This window comes from Bombyx mori, chromosome 3 (genome assembly GCF_030269925.1).
Source record: "Bombyx mori chromosome 3, ASM3026992v2".
In the NCBI taxonomy this organism is placed as follows: domain Eukaryota; kingdom Metazoa; phylum Arthropoda; class Insecta; order Lepidoptera; family Bombycidae; genus Bombyx; species Bombyx mori.
The window spans coordinates 7438491-7457937 of record NC_085109.1 but is presented as its reverse complement, the minus strand read 5'-3'; the positions used below and the strand labels follow the sequence as shown (position 1 = coordinate 7457937).

The following is a 19447-nucleotide window of genomic DNA, read 5'->3' as shown; positions in this document are numbered from 1 at the left end:
GATTGTTTTCTTGGAAGATCTTGTTAACAATTAGTTTACAAAAAAAACATTTGACAGTAATTAGCTAAATAGCGCAATGGCTTGTGCGCCCAACTACTGGTAGATTCGATTTCCACGTCAGGCAAACATTCATGAGATGAACAGTTTTGTTTGCATTATATCTGAATGTGTTATATTTACACACATATAAATATGTAGATCAGTCTCCAATTCCCATAGTACAGCGAATAGAATCCTAGTTTATTTGTTTCCGATTATTGATTTATTTAGTACATTGTATTACAATAAAAAACCTGCTTTGTTTTTTCTAGAAAAATACAAAACGCTCTGAATGCCCAATTGGCCACAGAGCCGAAATCAACAAACATACAAATCTTCTACAAGGACTTGATGTCTTCCATTGAATTCGTAAGTTGTTATTTAATTAATTGTATTGGATAATGCCGTACACACATCCAAGTAAAAATATATTATAGTTTAATAACAACGAAACCTCTCTTTACAGTGTAAAACATTGTCCGTGAATCCAGAGATGAGTTCTCGCTGTGTGATACGACAGGCCCTCCATGTGATTCAAAATGGAGGCGAAGTGGAGGGTGAAGGTGACGCTGACGCTGACGACGGTCGGCTGGGTGCCGTCGACGAGTTCACGTTGTGTGTTCGGACGGGCCGTGATGCACCGTCCATGCCCCTAAAGGGTATCGAGAGACCACATTCGATACAGGTAAAATTGTTAACCCTCTTTGTTCTTAAATTATCGTTTCGAATCTAATAGATAGATATCGTTAAGAATACTACTACTACTACTATGCATTACGTATGTACGTGTTCGTCCACTTAGATTCCGACGTATGTAGGAAGTATGATGAATCACTACATAGTATAACATAAAGTCGCTTTCTCTGTCCCTATATCCCTATGTATGCTTAAATCTTTATAACTACGCAACGGATTTTGATGCGGTTTTTTTTAATAGATAGAGTGATTGAAGGGGAAGGTTTATATGTATAATAACATAAATTAAATAGTAGAGAAATCAATAATAAATTACAGTTTCCGAAGCGAAGCGAGGGCGAGTCGCTAGTCTCTTATAAATACTGTAAAGATTTTAGGGAAAGAGAGAAATTTGCTATAAATAACGTGGACAACGTATTGTTTACGTTATATGTCGTTTTTCGGTATGCCCAAAAGATAAATAAGAGAAAATGGAAAAAGCTTGTTAACTAAAAACTCTTATATTTAAGAATAGTTGAATAGAATAGCTGAATAGCTTTTTTACTGGCGGTAGGACCTCTTGTGAGTCCGCGCGGGTAGGTACCACCGCCCTGCATTATTTCTATTCTATTTCTGCCGTGAAGCAGTAATGCATTTCGGATTGAAGGGTGGGGCAGCCGTTGTAACTATACTGAGATCTTAGAACTTATATCTCGAGGTGGGTGGCGCATTTACGTTGTAGATGTCCATGGGCTCCAGTAACCACTTAACACCAGGTGGGCTGTGGGCTCGTTCACCCATCTAAGCAATAAAAAAAAAGTATTCAAACTTAATTTCTAAAGTATTTTGAAGTAGTACTAGAAAATTAATTAAAAGTATCTTATATGGTTTTAACGAGGCATATAGATATAGATTAAAAATCGATTTAAAACTATTTTTAGCGCTTAATATTGCGTAGTTTATTTATTATAAAAAATTGGCGGTAGTCAGCACAATATTCAAGAGTTACAATATTCAAGTATTCAATTGTAAGACCTTAGACGAAACGATACATCGAAAATAATTGGGTTATAATATCACAATATTCACGACAAGATTTTAATTCTTCGATTGAAATTTAATGAAAGATACAAAACTTCCAGATGTCACGAATACGTCAAACTTTATCCAATGAAGAAGGGTTCGACATGGACCATGTTAATGCCAAGAACAACCCATGTGGACTTGTGTTCGAATTGCGGAAGAAAAATCAAGGCCTGAAGAAGTAAGTGCGAAGTCATTTATCTTATTTAGAATAATTAATGTTTGTTTGTTTGTTAGTTCAATCCCATTGAGTTAAAGCTTTGTACAGTTGTTCTTAGCACTTGAATGAAAGCGTGTTTTGGCAGAGCGCCATCTATATACGATGTATGGCGTAAGAGACGTTTTTGAGACTATTTGGATTGAACAGTAGTAAAGATAGCCCGCTTTTTTTTACTAAAAATCCATTTGGTTGTATAACACCATCTTTTAAGTATTGATTCTTAATGCTTACCAAATTCACATATATATTTATGATATATATTTGATCAAAAATAAAACTACGTCCAATATTTGAGTTAAAAATCGAACCAGAATTTACTTGACAATAAACAATCTTTTCTATCTAACTTCCTTCCTATCTTTTTCCTCCCATTTCCCAACTTCGACCTAATCTCGTCTCGCAAACATAGCGCTTAATAACGTAAGAAGTGTCAATTGTACCACGTTCTTGTTCGAGTTATAAGTTGGACAGCAGCAACAATACTAGATGGATACCAAACTTGTTCCTTAAGCACTTAAACAAAGACGTAATATCGTTTAACAAAAAAAATGCAGATCACACTCGTTCGAAGTGAAACTTACAAAACGTTTTTTATCTCATTCTATTATTATTTTTACCTATGCTGATAACCTTGAAGGGCTATATCGGCGTTACCATAGCGTGTAGGTGAGCTCTCGGGGCTCAAACCGGAGGTGTTGCTAACACTGGCCCTAGCAAGAGCCGTGCTTCGCAGAATCTACCACCAGATCGAAAACGCGACCCACTGAGAAGATTCGGCGAGAAACTCAGTGGGCTGTGTCTGTGGGTCTCATTCTATCGCAAGCGAAATCTTAACAATATATGACTGTCTCTTTTTCGTACTACTTTCAAATTACAACGATCCTAAAGAAATTAACTGACAATTTATTTATTTTTTACAAAAACAATCATGCCACGTTAACTGATCCCGTGCTAAGTTCGTAAAGAACTTGTGTTACAGGTACCAGATAACGGAAATAAATGCAAGATTTTTATTATACACATACATATATTTAATATACATCCATAAACCTGGAAAAGACATTTTATATTTATCATACAAATATCTTCCCTTGGCGGGATTCGAACCCGCGACCCCCTTCTGTAGTGACCATGTCACTTACCACTACACCAGACGGCCGTTAATACATTTGTAATGTTGTGTTCAGCGGGAACAGCACGCCTGGACGCGGTCTTCGTTTACTCCGAAGGGGAGGGCGTCTGTTCGGCGTGGCGCTGACCAGGCTATGTAACGGCACACCGCCGCCCGCACTCATACAAGTCATGCGGCGCCTGAGGGTCCTCGCGCCCTTGACGCACGGCGTCTTCAGACGCAGCGCTAACGCCAAAGCGCTACGACTGCTAAGAGATAAGGTAAGACATTTTGGTGTGCAGCGGCTTGGCTCTGCCCCTGGCATTGCTGGAGTCCATGGGCGAAGGTAACCACTCACCATCAGGTGGGCCGTATGCTCGTCTAGGGCAATAAAAAACAAATTACTGGTAGTACGACGTCTTGTGAGTCCGCACGGGTAAGTACCATCACCCTGCCGATTTTCTGCCGTGAAGCAGTAACGCGTTTCAGTTTGAAGAGTGGGACAGCCGTTGTACTGTAAAAACTCATATCTCATATCTCAAGGTAGGTGGCGGCATTTACGTTGTAAACGTCTATGGGCTCTGGTAACCATTTAACAACACGTGGGCCTAAGCAATATAAAATAAAAACTGATACTTCCTATATTTGACAGAATATCTATTTTTTTTCCGTGAATACAGCATTGATGCGGGTTCTTAAGAATATTAGATAGTTACTAAGTACTTAAGTAGCGATTAAAATTTATATACGGGCATAACAAGAAGCAGGAGCGGTTTTTATGTCTCTTGCGTGCCTTAAGGGCGGACTACAACATAAACGGACTACATTTCGAAAATAATTTATTTTCTTTATCCTTAAAATCGGTTCCCTTTATCCTTTATCTTTAAAATGATTTGAATGATTCTAACCCAGTAATTTGGATGAATTTATATTGAGTCAAAAAATCAGTACTATTAGTATAGTTAGTATAAATCATTTTAGGCAAAATAATAAATACCAAACAAAAAGCATTTTGAAATACGTATCAATAATGTTCAATATATATAAAAATGAATTGCTGTTCGTTAGTCTCGCTAAAACCCGAGAACGGTTGGACCGATTTCGCTAATTTTGGTCTTGAATTATTTGTGGAAGTCCAGAGAAGGTTTAAAAGGTAGATAAATATGAAAATACTCAGAATTAAATAAAAATAACAATTTTGTTTTTCCTTTGATGTGTCCCCCGTCGGACGGATTCCTTTTGTTTGTTTTAAGCTTATTTTATACAAAAGTTTAGGTCTTTTATTTATAGATTGAGGCACTACGAAGTCTGCCGGGTCAGCTAGTGTTTAATTTAAAACTAATTTAGTTCTTTATTTACAGTTGGATACGTTGGGTCCGTGGGCAGAAGGGTGCCCTGAATTGGACCGTGCTCCAGTATTGTTGTTGGCTGCGTTAGTCAAAGAATTCTTTCGAGCTTTACCTCAGCCGCTTCTTGCCTCAGAACTATATCCAGCTTGGCTGCAAATTCTTAGTGAGTATCAAACAAATTTTTTTCTAGTAAATATAGGGTAGGCAGCGGCTTGGCTCTGCCCCTGGCATTGCTGGAGTTCATGGGCGACGGTAACCATTCACCATGAGGAGGGCCGTATGCTTGTCTGCCTACTAGGGCAATAACAATATATATATAAAGTTATAATAATTATTGAAATGAAATATATTATAATATTAATATATAATTTAAGATGCACTTTTGAAGTATTGGAATAATGCAAGATCAATAGACAATTATATTCAGTTATGATAAATATTCAAATGCTAAACTTGTGGCGTCATCTCATCACGAAACAAATATTTTCGTAACAAAATAAAAATAATTTTGCATAGAACATGGTCTCAATAATTAACCGAGTAGATTTTCGTAAATATTAGGTTATTTTATATAAATGCAACAATAATTCATCAACTGCTGTCGCTAAACCCAAACTCGTATTGAATAAGAACTTAAGTAACATATCAATCCTGTAAGCTGTAAACCATTACCATTTTAAAATATTTTTTTAGGTTCCTCTTTTATTTATTCACTAATACCAACATAAGCGCAGCGGCAGTTATTAAAAGCGATCTTTAACTCTAAATCAAGGCGACATATAACTCATTTCAAATCGGGTTTAGATCGCATCGGATTAAAACCCGTATTATTTTGTTACAGATTTATCTCAAAATGAAAAGGTGACTGCAGTTCGCTCATTACTGCTTAAACTCCCAAAGGCACACTACACGATGCTAACGTACTTTGTGTGCCTCTTACAAGCTATTGCCAAGAAATCCAACATCAACCTAATGTGTCCAATGAACCTGGGCGTTTGCGTCGGACCTAGCCTTCTTTGGCCGAATACTCCATGCGACAAAGCTCCTAAAGCGGTGCCGAAAGTCGTTGAACTATTAATTGTTAAAGCCGATATCTTGTTCGGGCCACAAATAGCCGGTCTTCTGGGTAACGGCAGTCCAGAATCGCCGAACGCCTTGCTCGACTCCGGCGCCGAAGAAAGCGACAGCCTCCATTCCGTTGGAATCTCTTTAGACTCTATGGAACTGACGCCGCGTAAAGAGAAATTGTCCTTAAGCAGGGATTCCGGATTAACGCTCTCTGAAGACGACTCGAACAGCAATGGCGGCAACAGCCCGGCCCCCCGCAATATCCTTCACAGCTCATCGGCGCCTTCTTGCAATTTACAACAAGATACGAAATTGTTAGCCCGATACAAAACGGAAAACCACAACGTCAACGGTCTTCCACAAAGACAAAACATTTATTCTAATAAAGCCGAATTATATAGTACCGTGAATGAAGAACTTTACACGGCGCCTTACGTCGGCGAAAGGTACGTACACAACACTATAAACATTGGAATCTCAAACGGTATCGACGATAGAAACTATGTCTCCAAGACGGCTTTGCAACGGTCGACGGCTGATATATACGCGCAGAGCCCAGCCAAATACATCACGGGTCTAGAACCTCAGAAGCCGCCGCGAAGCAACGTCTCCAAAGCAGCCCGCACTTCGAAGGTGTACAGCATGTACACTGAAACTCAGAACGCGGATTTAAACGCGACAAACAAGAATTTCAATAGAGCTAAAAGTTCGGATAATCTTTTAGAAACGAAACAAGAATCTCTCGATAATAAACAAAACTTGATATCTAGTCAGGAGAACATACTGTACACCAACATACACGACCTCGCCATGTTCACGGAGAACATTCAACGGCAAACTCAGTATCAGGCGCATACTAATGGTGTTTCAAACGCGACTAATAATTACAAACGCGTTTACGCGGGCTGGGACAAAAACAACACAGCATACGGCGTCAAACAAAACACGGAAAACATTTACGAGCAAATGAAAACAAAACACGGAGAATCCTCGCAGAATAATTCGGATGGGAAACTTACACCGGCAGCCACCATTTTTACAAGAAATGACTGGTCTCGTCAGGCAGCGAGGACAAAGAGCCTGGAAGTTAGCGATGACTCGCACTCGGACAAAACACGCAACGGAAATTACGATCCAAATATAAGTAACTGCTGCAGGAAAAGGCGGTTCGATCCGGCGCACATGTGCACTAAAAGCTGCACTGGCTTACAAGTGGCCAACACTAGGAGAGAGGAACAAATCAAACACAACATAAATCCATTACAAAACTCTTACTCATACGTTGATAATGTTCAAACGAATAATTCGGACGAGATTAAAAAGTGTCGAGTTCGTAATTACAATAATAAATTAAATCAATCCAAGTCTCTGGCCAATATCATTTTGAATAGCGATTCTAGCAGCAGCGACACTTTGTACCAACCACAGAACGCGTTCAACAGTCGATCGACCGAATCACCGGCCAGCGAGAACTCCTACGAGAACTGTTACTCCACGCAGTACATAGATCCCCTATACACTTCTGTGTACAATCGCAGAAGAGACATATACCACGAAGCGAAGTCAAACATCTTTGGATCTGATATCTACAAAGCCACTCCGACCGCCGTCGAGCCCGAGTATACAGAAAACGAAAAGAACAACAACAAAAAACCTCCTCAAATACCACCGCCTGTTCCGCCGAGGAAGATGGTGTACCAGAGAGTCCTGAAAAAATTCCAGCCTGTGCACGTGAACAAGGACGACAAAACGACGCGATCCAAGTCCGTGCCGCGTCTGTACCCATCGAACGGCGCCGACAAAAACATCCAGAACGTTCTAGATTTAGACGCCACCGATTCTGACACGGAATCAGAATCGTACGTTTAAGAATTTCAAAATGTATCTTAAGACTTCATTCGTGTCATAGACGTTGTAGAACTTAAAAATGTTTTATCAACTAATTTATCTTAAAAGTAATCGTGAATAAAAAAAATATATTTTATCCCAGTATATTATGATGAACTACTACTTATGAATTTTAATAACTTGAAAAGATTTTAATAGCGTTAAGAGATAGATAGATGCCTTCATGCAAGAATCCCGCCTGAAATTATATAAACACGTGACCATAACTGGATTTGTTTTGGTGATGTTATTCCAAAGACGTAAGAATAATTTCAATTTAAATGATTTTTAATGTAAATGAATGATGTGAAATTGTATTGTATTATAAATTTTATTGAACTCTTGATAGCTAAATATTTCCTTAAAATATTAGCATGTTTAGTTTTTTTTTTTTTCATAGATTTAAAAGTATACCTTAAACCGTTTTTTGTAACGTCTTATTAATAAAAATATAAGATTTTATACAAGTTTTAAATCTAAACTAAATCTTTGATTTAATTCATGTGACACTAATGATTTACTCATCATTTAAGCCAGATTCGATGTAGTTGATTATTACGTACTGAAAAGTGTAATGTTGTAAACGTGTATATATAATTTGTAATATAATGTAAGTAAGTATCAAGAAATAAATAATATTATATGAATATATATAAAATATATTAAATCACATTTAATAAGTAATTTGTTTTAATTGGTGTTCCCCTTTATTTTCTTCTTTTCTTTTTTTGCAGTTTTCCGTTCTTCTAAATAGTTATCTATCTCTCGGTTCAATATGAACAAAAAATTTAAGAATACAAGAAAATTTAGGCATATTTTTATTTTGTGCTTACTATATCTTAACTTCTGGAACACAAAGCGACAACTATGCAGCAAATGTACAACTACTATAGTTTCGTATACTATACATAATTTTATTCAATACGTTCGAATTCAAAAGACGACCCGCGAAGTTTATCGTTAAATCATGTTACTCGACAACGTAGCCGTCCATTAAAGTCGTAGTTATTGCGATTAAAGTCACATAAAGATCGGATGTTGTATCATCGTGCACATTTACAACGAATTATGGTAGGTATTGTCAGAGCTCCAGTTGAAATATTTATCCTGTGTAGGTAGTTAGTTACCTTTTGCATTAAAATGCAATCATAGTGGCCGACATCTAGTATACCTAAGCAGTAAAAATTAATGGCACATTTGTGACGAAGCATTACTTAAGAAAGGCTCGACCGATTTGGCTTATTTATTTTTCATTCTGTACCTACGTAATTTTGAAAGAGTTTTTATGAACATAAAAATCAAATTTTCTCTTTAAAATTAGTCATTCAATTAGCGATAATTACAGTTGAACGTGACTTACTTACTGTAGTCATAAATATGTTTTCTTTTTATATGAATTTAAAGTGTAGTCATAAATATGTAATACTATAGTCATAAACATGTTTTCTTTTTATATGAATTTAAAGTGACAAGATTGTTTACGATAAAATTTATGGGTACCGTTTTTTGCCATTTTACTTCGGAATTCTAGGTATTCGAAAAGCAATTTTTTAAGTTGACTTAAATTTAATTAATTACTAGACTGCCTATTTGCCCCAACCCACCTTGAGAAATTAGGTTGAAGGGTATTTATCTATACTATAATAATATATAAATCTACAGTGGTTTTACGGATGTTCCGTTATAACTACTGAACCATGCATCCGATTGACTTGAAACTTGGTGTCCATGTAGAAAATACATTTACTCAATGGATAGGCTAATATTTATATGAGTGTTGAACTCCCTAATAATAATGACAATAAATAATAATGTTAATTTTAAATGCCCAGCGAAGCGGGCGAGTACGGCTTGTTGACTTATATAGGAGGTAAATTGGTACTTGTCACAAAATTTGATCAGTTGCATAGCCGCAAGAATTTAATACTCGTAATAAGCACACGACGTCTAACATATATTAACTTCTAAGCTATCGCTACGCAAACACCTAAGATACCCATTAACCTATGGATGAACAACGAAGCGCTCCCCATGTGAGCGTCACTAGGACTTTTTGCCAAGTTCCCGTAGTTTTTGTTTTTTTTTATTGCCAGAACAGGCAGGCGAGCACATCTGATGGCATCGGATGGTAAGTGGTTACCGTCGCTCAGGTTGAACGTACTAAAACAATAATTATTGTATGAAACCTCATTTCCTTGTTTCATTCAATGTATATACAAAAACGTGCGCACTTATTAATTATTCATTCTTTGAGCAGTATAGGAATGTGATTTAATTTTTTTCTTGATGTTCTGCATCTTTCTCTTTGGTGATATCATTCCAATATTGAGTCTTTGTCGAACCCAGGAACAAGAATTGCAATCCAGTGGCCATGAATACTGAACCTCCCGTATAAAACACGGGCTGCCATAAAGCTGCACTTGTCTGAAAATCGTCGATAAATATCTTAATATTTTCTGAGACAAAACATAAATTTTAGATAAATTATTTAAAAATAATAATTTTCCAAATACGCTCGAAAATATAATATGTAAATATATTTTGAATGAATAATAAAATTGTAAAATTTAAATAATGGAAACCCCATGTAGATAAAATATAATCTTGGTTAATATGAAATTTGAGAAATTTTTAGACGATACTGCGTAACAAAACTTCGTGAAATGTTACTGTACAAAGACCAATGAACTTAACTGAGCTACTTATATACCTAATGACTACACCAAAATAGTGAGCATGTAAGATATGATAACTTTAATAATAATTTAAATGATTTTTTAAGGTTCATGAAATGTAACATTTGAAAAATACGATCGACTCACCTCATCGTCCTTTGTGAAAAAGGCAGTAACATAAGGAGTTATTATTCCTGCAACAGTCATCATTGCAAACACTATGCCGTTTACGGTGCCAGCGAAATTCCTTGTCAAGTCGTGTCCATTCACAGCAGTTGTCAAAGTCACAGAGCCATTCATTGCCATTACCCCCGTTATCAAAGCGATATAATACGCTGGCTGCATTCCGGGATATGCCATACCTATAAGACCCAAACCCGGTATCACGTGAGAAATAAAGGTGGAAGACTTTCTTAGCATATTCAATGAAACGAGTTTTCTTTGTAATAGGAAGTCTCCAACTGATCCAAACATGATCGCGAAAGTTGATTTTGCTAAGTAGGTTAATGCCGATAATAATCCGGTAGATGCAATATTGAAGCCCAAGGCGTTTGCGATATAGTTTGGAGCTGCGGTAATGACAAAGAAAATTCCCCAGCCACTTCCGAAGTTTATAATCGCCAATGACCAAAACGGTATCGAGGTTAAAATGTGACGATACGGAATCGATTGCTGAAATGTCAGAAAAATAATAATATTATGTAACTTGAAAATTATACAGCATTCGAAAACTTTAAAGGCTTCGTCAAACAGAACGCGTACTTAGCGCGCGTCAGAGCGCTAAACTAACGCCGCGCTGTGACGCCGAGATGTGTTGTACTACTATGGTCACATTCCGATAGAGGCACCCGTCATGCGCGGACGTGCTCATCGACCACTCGATCGCCCGGCCTTTGTTCGCCCGGCTTTTGTTAGCCCGGCCATTGTTCGCGCGGCCTGTGTTCGTGGTACATCTGCCGACTAAGTGCTCTTCCTGGAAGTTTTTATTTGTTTTGTTTCCTTTTGTTATTTCTGTGTTCGTGGTACATCTGCCGACAAACTGTCTTCCTGGAAGTGTTTAATTGTTTTGTTTCTTTTTGTTATTTCCGTTTTGTTGTGATTTTTCTTTGTCCTGCAGTAATCGTGCCGCATCGCCACCTGTGTTCAATAGAACCGCTCAGGTCCGAGAAGTTGGGGCCTCGCCGCAAGGCGAGTGTTTTCTAAGACCCAGGGTAGCCCCACCTGGGCACGTAGACATCATGGACGCTGTATTTGCGGAATTTCTCCGGCTTCGCTACCCAAAGCTCACTTCCGAGTTTCAGGCCTTCAAGGCCGATCACACTGCGAGCCCTCTCGTGGACTCCACCGAGCTCGCTGCTCCTGCGTCGCCTGTACCTGCGTGCAAAGCTTCTGCATCGAGCACCGCAGCCTCCGTCGTGCCTGCCGTTCCCGCGTCGCCTATACTGGCGAGTAAAACTGCTGCGTCGTCCGCCGTGGTCACCGTTCCAGCAGCGCGATCATCCGCGGCCTCCGTCGCGCCGTCCAAAACACCTACTCGTAGGTCACCTGCGCCCGCCTCCTCGTCCTCCGACTCTGACTCGGAGATGGAGGTCGACCTCGCTCCCGCCTCATCGACGGATGGATTCACCCTGGTGCAAAAGGGTAAGAAGCGTGCCGCGGAGTCTCGAGCTCCCACGGCCGCTAAAATTAGCAAAGCCGCGAACGCGTCGCGCCCCCGCCCTCAGACTCCCGTTGCGCCTCCAGCCCGTGCCACTCCGTCGCCGCGTCCGGTGGCACAAAATAAAGCCCAGACCCCTCCCCCAGTAATCCTTCAAGAGAAGGCAGCTTGGGAACGAGTTTCCCTGGCCCTTAAGGCCAAAAATATCAATTTTACGAATGCCCGCAACCTCGCGAACGGCATTCAAATTAAGGTTCGAACATCCGACGACCATAGGGCCCTCTCTTCTTACCTCCGTAAGGAGCGTATAAGTTTCCACACATATACGCTCCAGGAGGAGCGCGAACTCCGTGCCGTTATACGTGGCATCCCTAAAGAGTTGGATGCCGAGCTCGTCAAGGCCGACCTTCTCGAACAAGGCCTACCGGTTAACTCCGTACACCGCATGCACACAGGCCGCGGAAGGGAGCCATATAATATGGTTCTCGTCGCCCTCCAGCCTACCCCCGAGGGTAAGCAAATATTCAACATCCGAACGGTCTGTAGCCTTTCCGGAATCGCAGTCGAAACCCCACACAAGAAAGGCACACCTAGCCAGTGCCATAACTGCCAATTATACGGGCATTCTTCCCGTAACTGTCACGCGCGCCCCCGATGCGTCAAGTGCTTAGGCGATCACGCCACGGCCCTATGCACTCGCGATCAAAAAACCGCGACAGAACCGCCTAGCTGCGTCCTGTGTCGAACACAGGGTCACCCCGCAAATTACCGCGGATGCCCCCGAGCCCCGAAAATAAATCGCCGCGTCGCCCGCCAAAACCGCCTCCGAGCTTCCGGCCCAGACATCAAAGCCTCGGCACCCTCTGTGTCGCAGGCTAAGCCAGCGTTCGTTCCGGCGCCGGTGCCCAGTGTCTCGGCCTGGGCGAAACCGCTGCCGTACATGAACACGGCTACAACTCCCTCCTCCGCGATTCGTCCCGCCCCCGCGACTCGTCCCTCTCCCGCGACTTGCCCTCCGACCGCGTCCGACAATCTCGCTTTAGCGATCGACTTCTTTCAGTCGATCAACTTTGAGCGCGTTAACGCTTTGGGCGACGCCATTCGCTCTGCCTCCACTGCACAACACTTTATCGCCGTTGTGCAAGAATACGCCGACGTATACGCGTCATTAAATACGTATGTCCTCCCCTCACTCCGCCGGTAATCAATGGCGTATATAAGTAGAATAAAGCCCCTATCCGTAACGATAGGATTTTTTAACGCTTACGGTCTCGCAAATCAGCGTGATCAGGTTTCTGACTTTTTGCGTGACCATCAAATTGATATCTTTTTAGTGCAGGAGACCCTACTTAAGCCCGCGCGCCGTGACCCTAAAATCGCGAACTATAACATGGTCAGGAACGACAGGCTCTCTGCTCGTGGTGGTGGTACCGTCTTTTACTATAGAAGAGCCCTGCATTGCGTCCCACTCGATCCTCCCGCGCTCGCTAATATCGAAGCATCAGTGTGCCGAATCTCACTGACGGGACACGCGCCGATCGTTATCGCGTCCGTTTATCTTCCACCGGATAAGATCGTTCTAAGCAGTGATATCGAGGCGCTGCTCGGCATGGGGAGCTCTGTCATTCTGGCGGGCGACCTAAATTGTAAACACATTAGGTGGAACTCACACACCACAACCCCGAATGGCAGGCGGCTTGACGCGTTAGTCGATAATCTCGCCTTCGATATCGTCGCTCCGCTAATCCCGACTCACTACCCGCTAAATATCGCGCATCGCCCGGATATACTCGACATAGCGTTATTAAAAAACGTAACTCTGCGCTTACACTCGATCGAAGTAGTTTCAGAGTTAGATTCAGACCACCGTCCCGTCGTTATGAAGCTCGGTCGCGCTCCCGATTCTGTTCCCGTCACGAGGACTGTGGTGGATTGGCACACGCTGGGCATCAGCCTGGCTGAATCTGATCCACCATCGCTACCGTTTAGCCCGGACTCTACCCCGTCTCCTCAGGATACCGCTGAAGCCATAGACATCTTAACGTCACACATCACCTCGACATTAGATAGGTCATCGAAACAAGTTGTAGCGGAGGACTTCCTTCACCGCTTCAAATTGTCCGACGATATTAGGGAACTCCTTAGAGCTAAGAACGCCTCGATACGCGCCTACGACAGGTATCCTACCGCGGAAAATCGTATTCGAATGCGTGCCCTACAACGCGACGTAAAGTCTCGCATTGCCGAAGTCCGAGATGCCAGATGGTCTGATTTCTTAGAAGGACTCGCGCCCTCCCAAAGGTCTTACTACCGCTTAGCTCGTACTCTCAAATCGGATACGGTAGTAACTATGCCCCCCCTCGTAGGCCCCTCAGGCCGACTCACGGCGATCGATGATGACGAAAAAACAGAGCTGCTGGCCGATACATTGCAAACCCAGTGCACGCCCAGCACTCAATCCGTGGACCCTGTGCATGTAGAATTAGTAGACAGTGAGGTAGAACGCAGAGCCTCCTTGCCACCCTCTGATGTGTTACCACCCGTCACCCCGATGGAAGTTAAAGACTTGATCAAAGACCTACGTCCTCGCAAGGCTCCCGGTTCCGACGGTATATCCAACCGCGTTATTAAACTTCTACCCGTCCAACTCATCGTGATGTTGGCATCTATTTTCAATGCCGCTATGGCGAACTGTATCTTTCCCGCGGTGTGGAAAGAAGCGGACGTTATCGGCATACATAAACCCGGTAAACCAAAAAATCATCCGACGAGCTACCGCCCGATTAGCCTCCTCATGTCTCTAGGCAAACTGTATGAGCGTCTGCTCTACAAACGCCTCAGAGACTTCGTCTCATCCAAGGGCATTCTCATCGATGAACAATTCGGATTCCGTACAAATCACTCATGCGTTCAACAGGTGCACCGCCTCACGGAGCACATTCTTGTGGGGCTTAATCGACCAAAACCGTTATACACGGGAGCTCTCTTCTTCGACGTCGCAAAAGCGTTCGACAAAGTCTGGCACAACGGTTTGATTTTGAAACTATTCAACATGGGTGTGCCGGATAGTCTCGTGCTCATCATACGGGACTTCTTGTCGAACCGCTCTTTTCGATATCGAGTCGAGGGAACCCGCTCCTCCCCACGACCTCTCACAGCTGGAGTCCCGCAAGGCTCTGTCCTCTCACCCCTCCTATTTAGCTTATTCGTTAACGATATTCCCCGGTCGCCGCCGACCCATTTAGCTTTATTCGCCGACGACACGACTGTTTACTATTCCAGTAGAAACAAGTCCCTAATCGCGAAGAAGCTTCAGAGCGCAGCCCTAGCCCTAGGACAGTGGTTCCGAAAATGGCGCATAGACATCAACCCAGCGAAAAGTACTGCGGTGCTCTTTCAGAGGGGAAGCTCCACACGGATTTCCTCCCGTATTAGGAGGAAGAATCTCACACCCCCGATTACTCTCTTTAGTCAATCCATACCCTGGGCCAGGAAGGTCAAGTACCTGGGCGTTACCCTGGATGCATCGATGACATTCCGCCCGCATATAAAATCAGTCCGTGACCGTGCCGCGTTTATTCTCGGTAGACTCTACCCCATGATTTGTAAGCGGAGTAAAATGTCCCTTCGGAACAAGGTGACACTTTACAAAACTTGCATAAGGCCCGTCATGACTTACGCGAGTGTGGTGTTCGCTCACGCGGCCCGCACGCACATAGACACCCTTCAATCTCTACAATCCCGCTTTTGCAGGTTAGCCGTCGGAGCTCCGTGGTTCGTGAGGAACGTTGACCTACACGACGACCTGGGCCTCGAATCTATACAGAAATACATGAAGTCAGCGTCGGAACGGTACTTCGATAAGGCTATGCGTCATGATAATCGCCTTATCGTAGCCGCCGCTGACTACTCCCCGAATCCTGATCATGCAGGAGCCAGTCACCGTCGACGCCCTAGACACGTCCTTACGGATCCATCAGATCCAATAACCTTCGCACTAGACGCCTTCAGCTCTAGGAGCAGGCTTAGGGACCTCGGTAACCGTACTCGTCGAACTCGACAAAGAGTTCGCCGTGCAACCTAACCCATGAATCAGCTCGCTGAGTTTCTCGCCGGATCTTCTCAGCGGGTCGCGATTCCGATCCGGTAGTAGATTCATTCGCGGAGCAGCTGCTCTTGAGCTGTTAGGTCTCCTTCGGAGGCGCTCGGGTAGCTGTTAGCAAATCCCACCCCTCCTGGCTGAGCCTTTGCTCGCCCACCTGTCCTGGTGAAACTGGAAAGGCCTCCGGGCCACCAGTAATCCTTCAATCATAAAAAAAAAAAAAAAAATACTACTATGGTAACATACCGTCAAACAGAGCGCCAGCGCTATAATTGACGAAGCCTTTAGATATGTTGTATTATGAAACATTTACTTTTTTACGTTGCACTTGGATGTTATCAGTTAAGTATTGTTTCTCCTTTTCAGAAATGTAAGGGTGCTTTTCCGGTGAATCGTATACCAAGAACCAGAGTAAACCAATTAGTGGAAAACTGACGATTCCAAAGAAATAGAATCCCCATTCCCAACCAAAAGGTTCGATGAGCTGTCCGCATATACTCCAAGCTATAAATATGCCTATGCTACCACCCATCAGTGCTCCAGAGAATTTGCCTTTATCAGTTGCTACTGCCCATCTGGATAGTAAAACGTGGCACCCTGGATTAATAAATCCCTGAAAAGATACAACAATATATAACTATATAGCCTATACATATTTTAGATTTTTTTTAAATCATTTTAGAAGTGTGTTAATTGAATTCAAACAAATGTAACAATTCCATTTGTGACTCTCTAAATGAAAATCTGATTTGGAGTGAGAAAAATTTAAACCACTCCCAAATATGATTTAGTAAATTTCATGATGAATACAGATAATATAAAGAAATGTTCCTTTCATTATTTTTCTTTATCTGTCTTGGGAGAACAACAATCGTGCAAATTTTAAAGCGCATGTTTTTTTTTGTAGGTATGTCTAATTTTCTCCGTGGTGACTAAGCCGACCTTTGACCAAGTCAAAAAAGAATTTGCTTTGGCAAAGGTTTTCCAAATTGATTTTATTAATTTATTAGCCAATAAGCTCCGTTATAAAAAAATATTTTATAAATATGATAAGTTTGGATTTTTAATTAATTCATAGATACTACAATGAAAGCCTCCAAGATAGTAAATACCCTTGACAATTGAATTAGCTAATACATATTTCATTATTAGATAAGGAATTATAGAAAATGAAATTAATAAAAAATCATCTTAATAAATGCAGAAATTACCAATAAGTAAACCGTATTAAAATTTACCAAAAATTACCAATTGATAAAAATGTAACCTTCATCCAAAAGTTCGACAATGTTAAAAAATTGATATAAAATTTGACACGAAGGAAATACTCCTTACGTCTGCACCCACAAATTTTTTCGTGTAAGCACACTTTACTTTATATCTTTTTCATGATGGATTCCATACTCACAGTAAAAAATCCAAGTATAAATCTAACGACCAACATGGATATATAACTGTGCTTGGCAGCGGCAGGAGTAGCCATTGTCAATACAGCGCTGACCAGGATCCCAAAGAAAACAACATAGCGAGCACCCCATCGTTCCGCTATGGGTCCACCGATTAGACAAGCCAAGATATCACCCCATAAATGACTTGATAGAACATTTGCACGCTGATATGGCGTCCAATCTAAAGTCGTTTGGGTTTCCTGAAAAACAGAAATGAAAAAACGAATCAGCGTACGACAGTACACAACAAAATATAGATAAAACACAGATTTCAGTTTTTATTTTTATTATGTAATGGGATGTTTAAGTTAAAATTGAAACGAAAATAAGTTTTAAGTTTGATGTATCCATCGCCTGGTTTTGTATCGTGCGATGCGATTAGGGTAGGTTTCCAATCTCAATCAATATGTCTTCACGGTGGACGACGACGACGAAAGACATTGGATGGCATCGTGCAATAAAAATCAGATACGTAAAATTCAGAAATTTAACGAAAGTATGGTGGGGTTTACCCTATCTGGGCTCCGAATCTATAATGTTCTTACCAGGCCGAAAGTTCGTGGAGTACCGAGCCAGGGTCCCGGGGCGAAGCCCTAGCCGGGAGTAGGGCAGGCGGATCCCCCCCCCCCCCCGTACTCATAAAAAAACAATTTAACTGTTTTTTTATTTTTAAATAAACTATTACTAATTGAATAAGAACTGTCTGATGAACTCATCTTTGTTTAATACTTCACTATTAAATTTAATTGCCTTTTGTTTATGTCACTTTTACACTAAACACAATATTGCAAATTACCCGAGCACAACAATAGCGGAGAATTTTAGGTGCGTGAGAGCAGACGTAGACACTAACGCGCATGCGCACTTGTCCGTACCCAGGGAGGAAAAATTACACTTTCTTCCCTGTACAGCGGGAGGAAAAGTTAGACTTTCTTCCCTGTAGAGCGGGAGGAAAACCGAACTTTCGGCGTAGGTAGGAGAAAAAATGCTTTAAACTGACAGGCGACTTATCTATATCAACCTACACGTACCTATACCTATAACTTGATGAACATGAAAAGGTCATCCACAATTGAAAAGGTATTTAATTAATCTTCTATCTCTATATATAAAAATGAATTGCTGTTCGTTAGTCACGCTAAACGAAAACGGCTGGACCGATTTGGCTAATTTTGGTCTTAAATTATTCATGGAAATCCAGGGAAGGTTTAAAAGGTGAGAAAATATAAAAAAAACTCGGAATTATATAAAAACAAACAATTTTGTTGTTCCTTTGATGTGTCCCCTTGATGTGTCTTTTATTTATCGATTGAGGCACTACGAAGTCTGCCGGGTCAGCTAGTAATACTAAAAAATTATAAAATTTAACTATGCGAAATCCTTAGGTAGATATGCTTTCTTAAAAGTTTGTTTAATAATTAAAATGAAACTTACTGAATAAGTACTGTTCGAAACCGGAACCATGGCGACTAGATTCACATTCAAATTCGTGCGCATCATAAAACTTGCGCATGAACTGGTGAATATCATCAATGCTATTATATAGCGACATGGTATTTTCTCTGCAAATGTACTATTAAGTTTTTAATTTAAGTTTAAGTAATAAAAAGCTATCACATCATAATAAAATACGGCGAAAATCGAATGATTAGTATAACTCGTTGAGTTGCACTAAGTTTAACAATTAAAGTCATAATTTACTTCTTCGTCCACCTGATCCTGATAAAAATATTTTCGACAGATTAATATTAGATGCACTGGCAGCCCAATTTAAATTTAATTTTCCCTCTAATTGTTGTTCTTTTTATTTATTAGATAAACAAAAAATATTTTATATTTATAGTACCAATAAAATAACTATTTTTTTTGTGTTAATTTATATAAATTGTATGAAAATCATTCCGAAATTCACACTCAAAGAATAACGAATTTTCTACCTGAGCACGACAAAATATAAGTTTGAGAAGCATAATATTTAAACATAAAAATTACCGAATTTCATAGTATGTATTTAAAAACCACTTCAACGATATTGACACCACCGCACGTACTATTTTCTAAATAACTTCGCTTGTGGTATAGCACTTAATACACAATGTGATAAAAAATCTCTCAAAACTCGATACCTGGTAG

General features: G+C 41.0%; 2 protein-coding genes across 4 annotated transcripts in view; one reads left to right on the top strand and one right to left on the bottom strand.

Moving 5' to 3' along the window:
- LOC101739889 (uncharacterized) overlaps window positions 1-8112 on the top strand; it is a 145584-nt gene extending 137472 nt beyond the window's left edge. For both annotated transcript variants that reach the window (XM_038021503.2, XM_062675552.1), the window contains 6 exons: window positions 312-408; window positions 506-724; window positions 1857-1978; window positions 3205-3409; window positions 4490-4640; window positions 5319-8112. In XM_038021503.2, the coding sequence (XP_037877431.1) occupies window positions 312-408; window positions 506-724; window positions 1857-1978; window positions 3205-3409; window positions 4490-4640; window positions 5319-7414 (2890 nt within the window). In that variant the 3' untranslated portion in view covers window positions 7415-8112. The remainder of the gene's footprint in view (window positions 1-311; window positions 409-505; window positions 725-1856; window positions 1979-3204; window positions 3410-4489; window positions 4641-5318) is intronic.
- Window positions 8113-8237: 125 nt separating this feature from the next.
- On the bottom strand, window positions 8238-19447 carry LOC100529205 (sodium-dependent phosphate transporter). Of its 2 annotated transcripts, XM_012695165.4 has the most exons (7): window positions 19307-19447; window positions 18749-18876; window positions 17275-17514; window positions 16180-16479; window positions 10255-10779; window positions 9664-9856; window positions 8238-9592 (listed from the first exon to the last, which is right to left on the bottom strand). In XM_012695165.4, the coding sequence occupies exons 1-6, from the start codon at window positions 19314-19316 to the stop codon at window positions 9704-9706; spliced, it is 1356 nt and encodes a 451-aa protein (XP_012550619.1). In that variant the 5' UTR covers window positions 19317-19447; the 3' UTR covers window positions 8238-9592; window positions 9664-9703. The 2 variants fall into 2 exon arrangements, with proteins under 2 accessions (XP_012550619.1, XP_012550618.1); XM_012695164.3 differs by lacking the exon at window positions 8238-9592 and having other exon boundaries at window positions 9605-9856.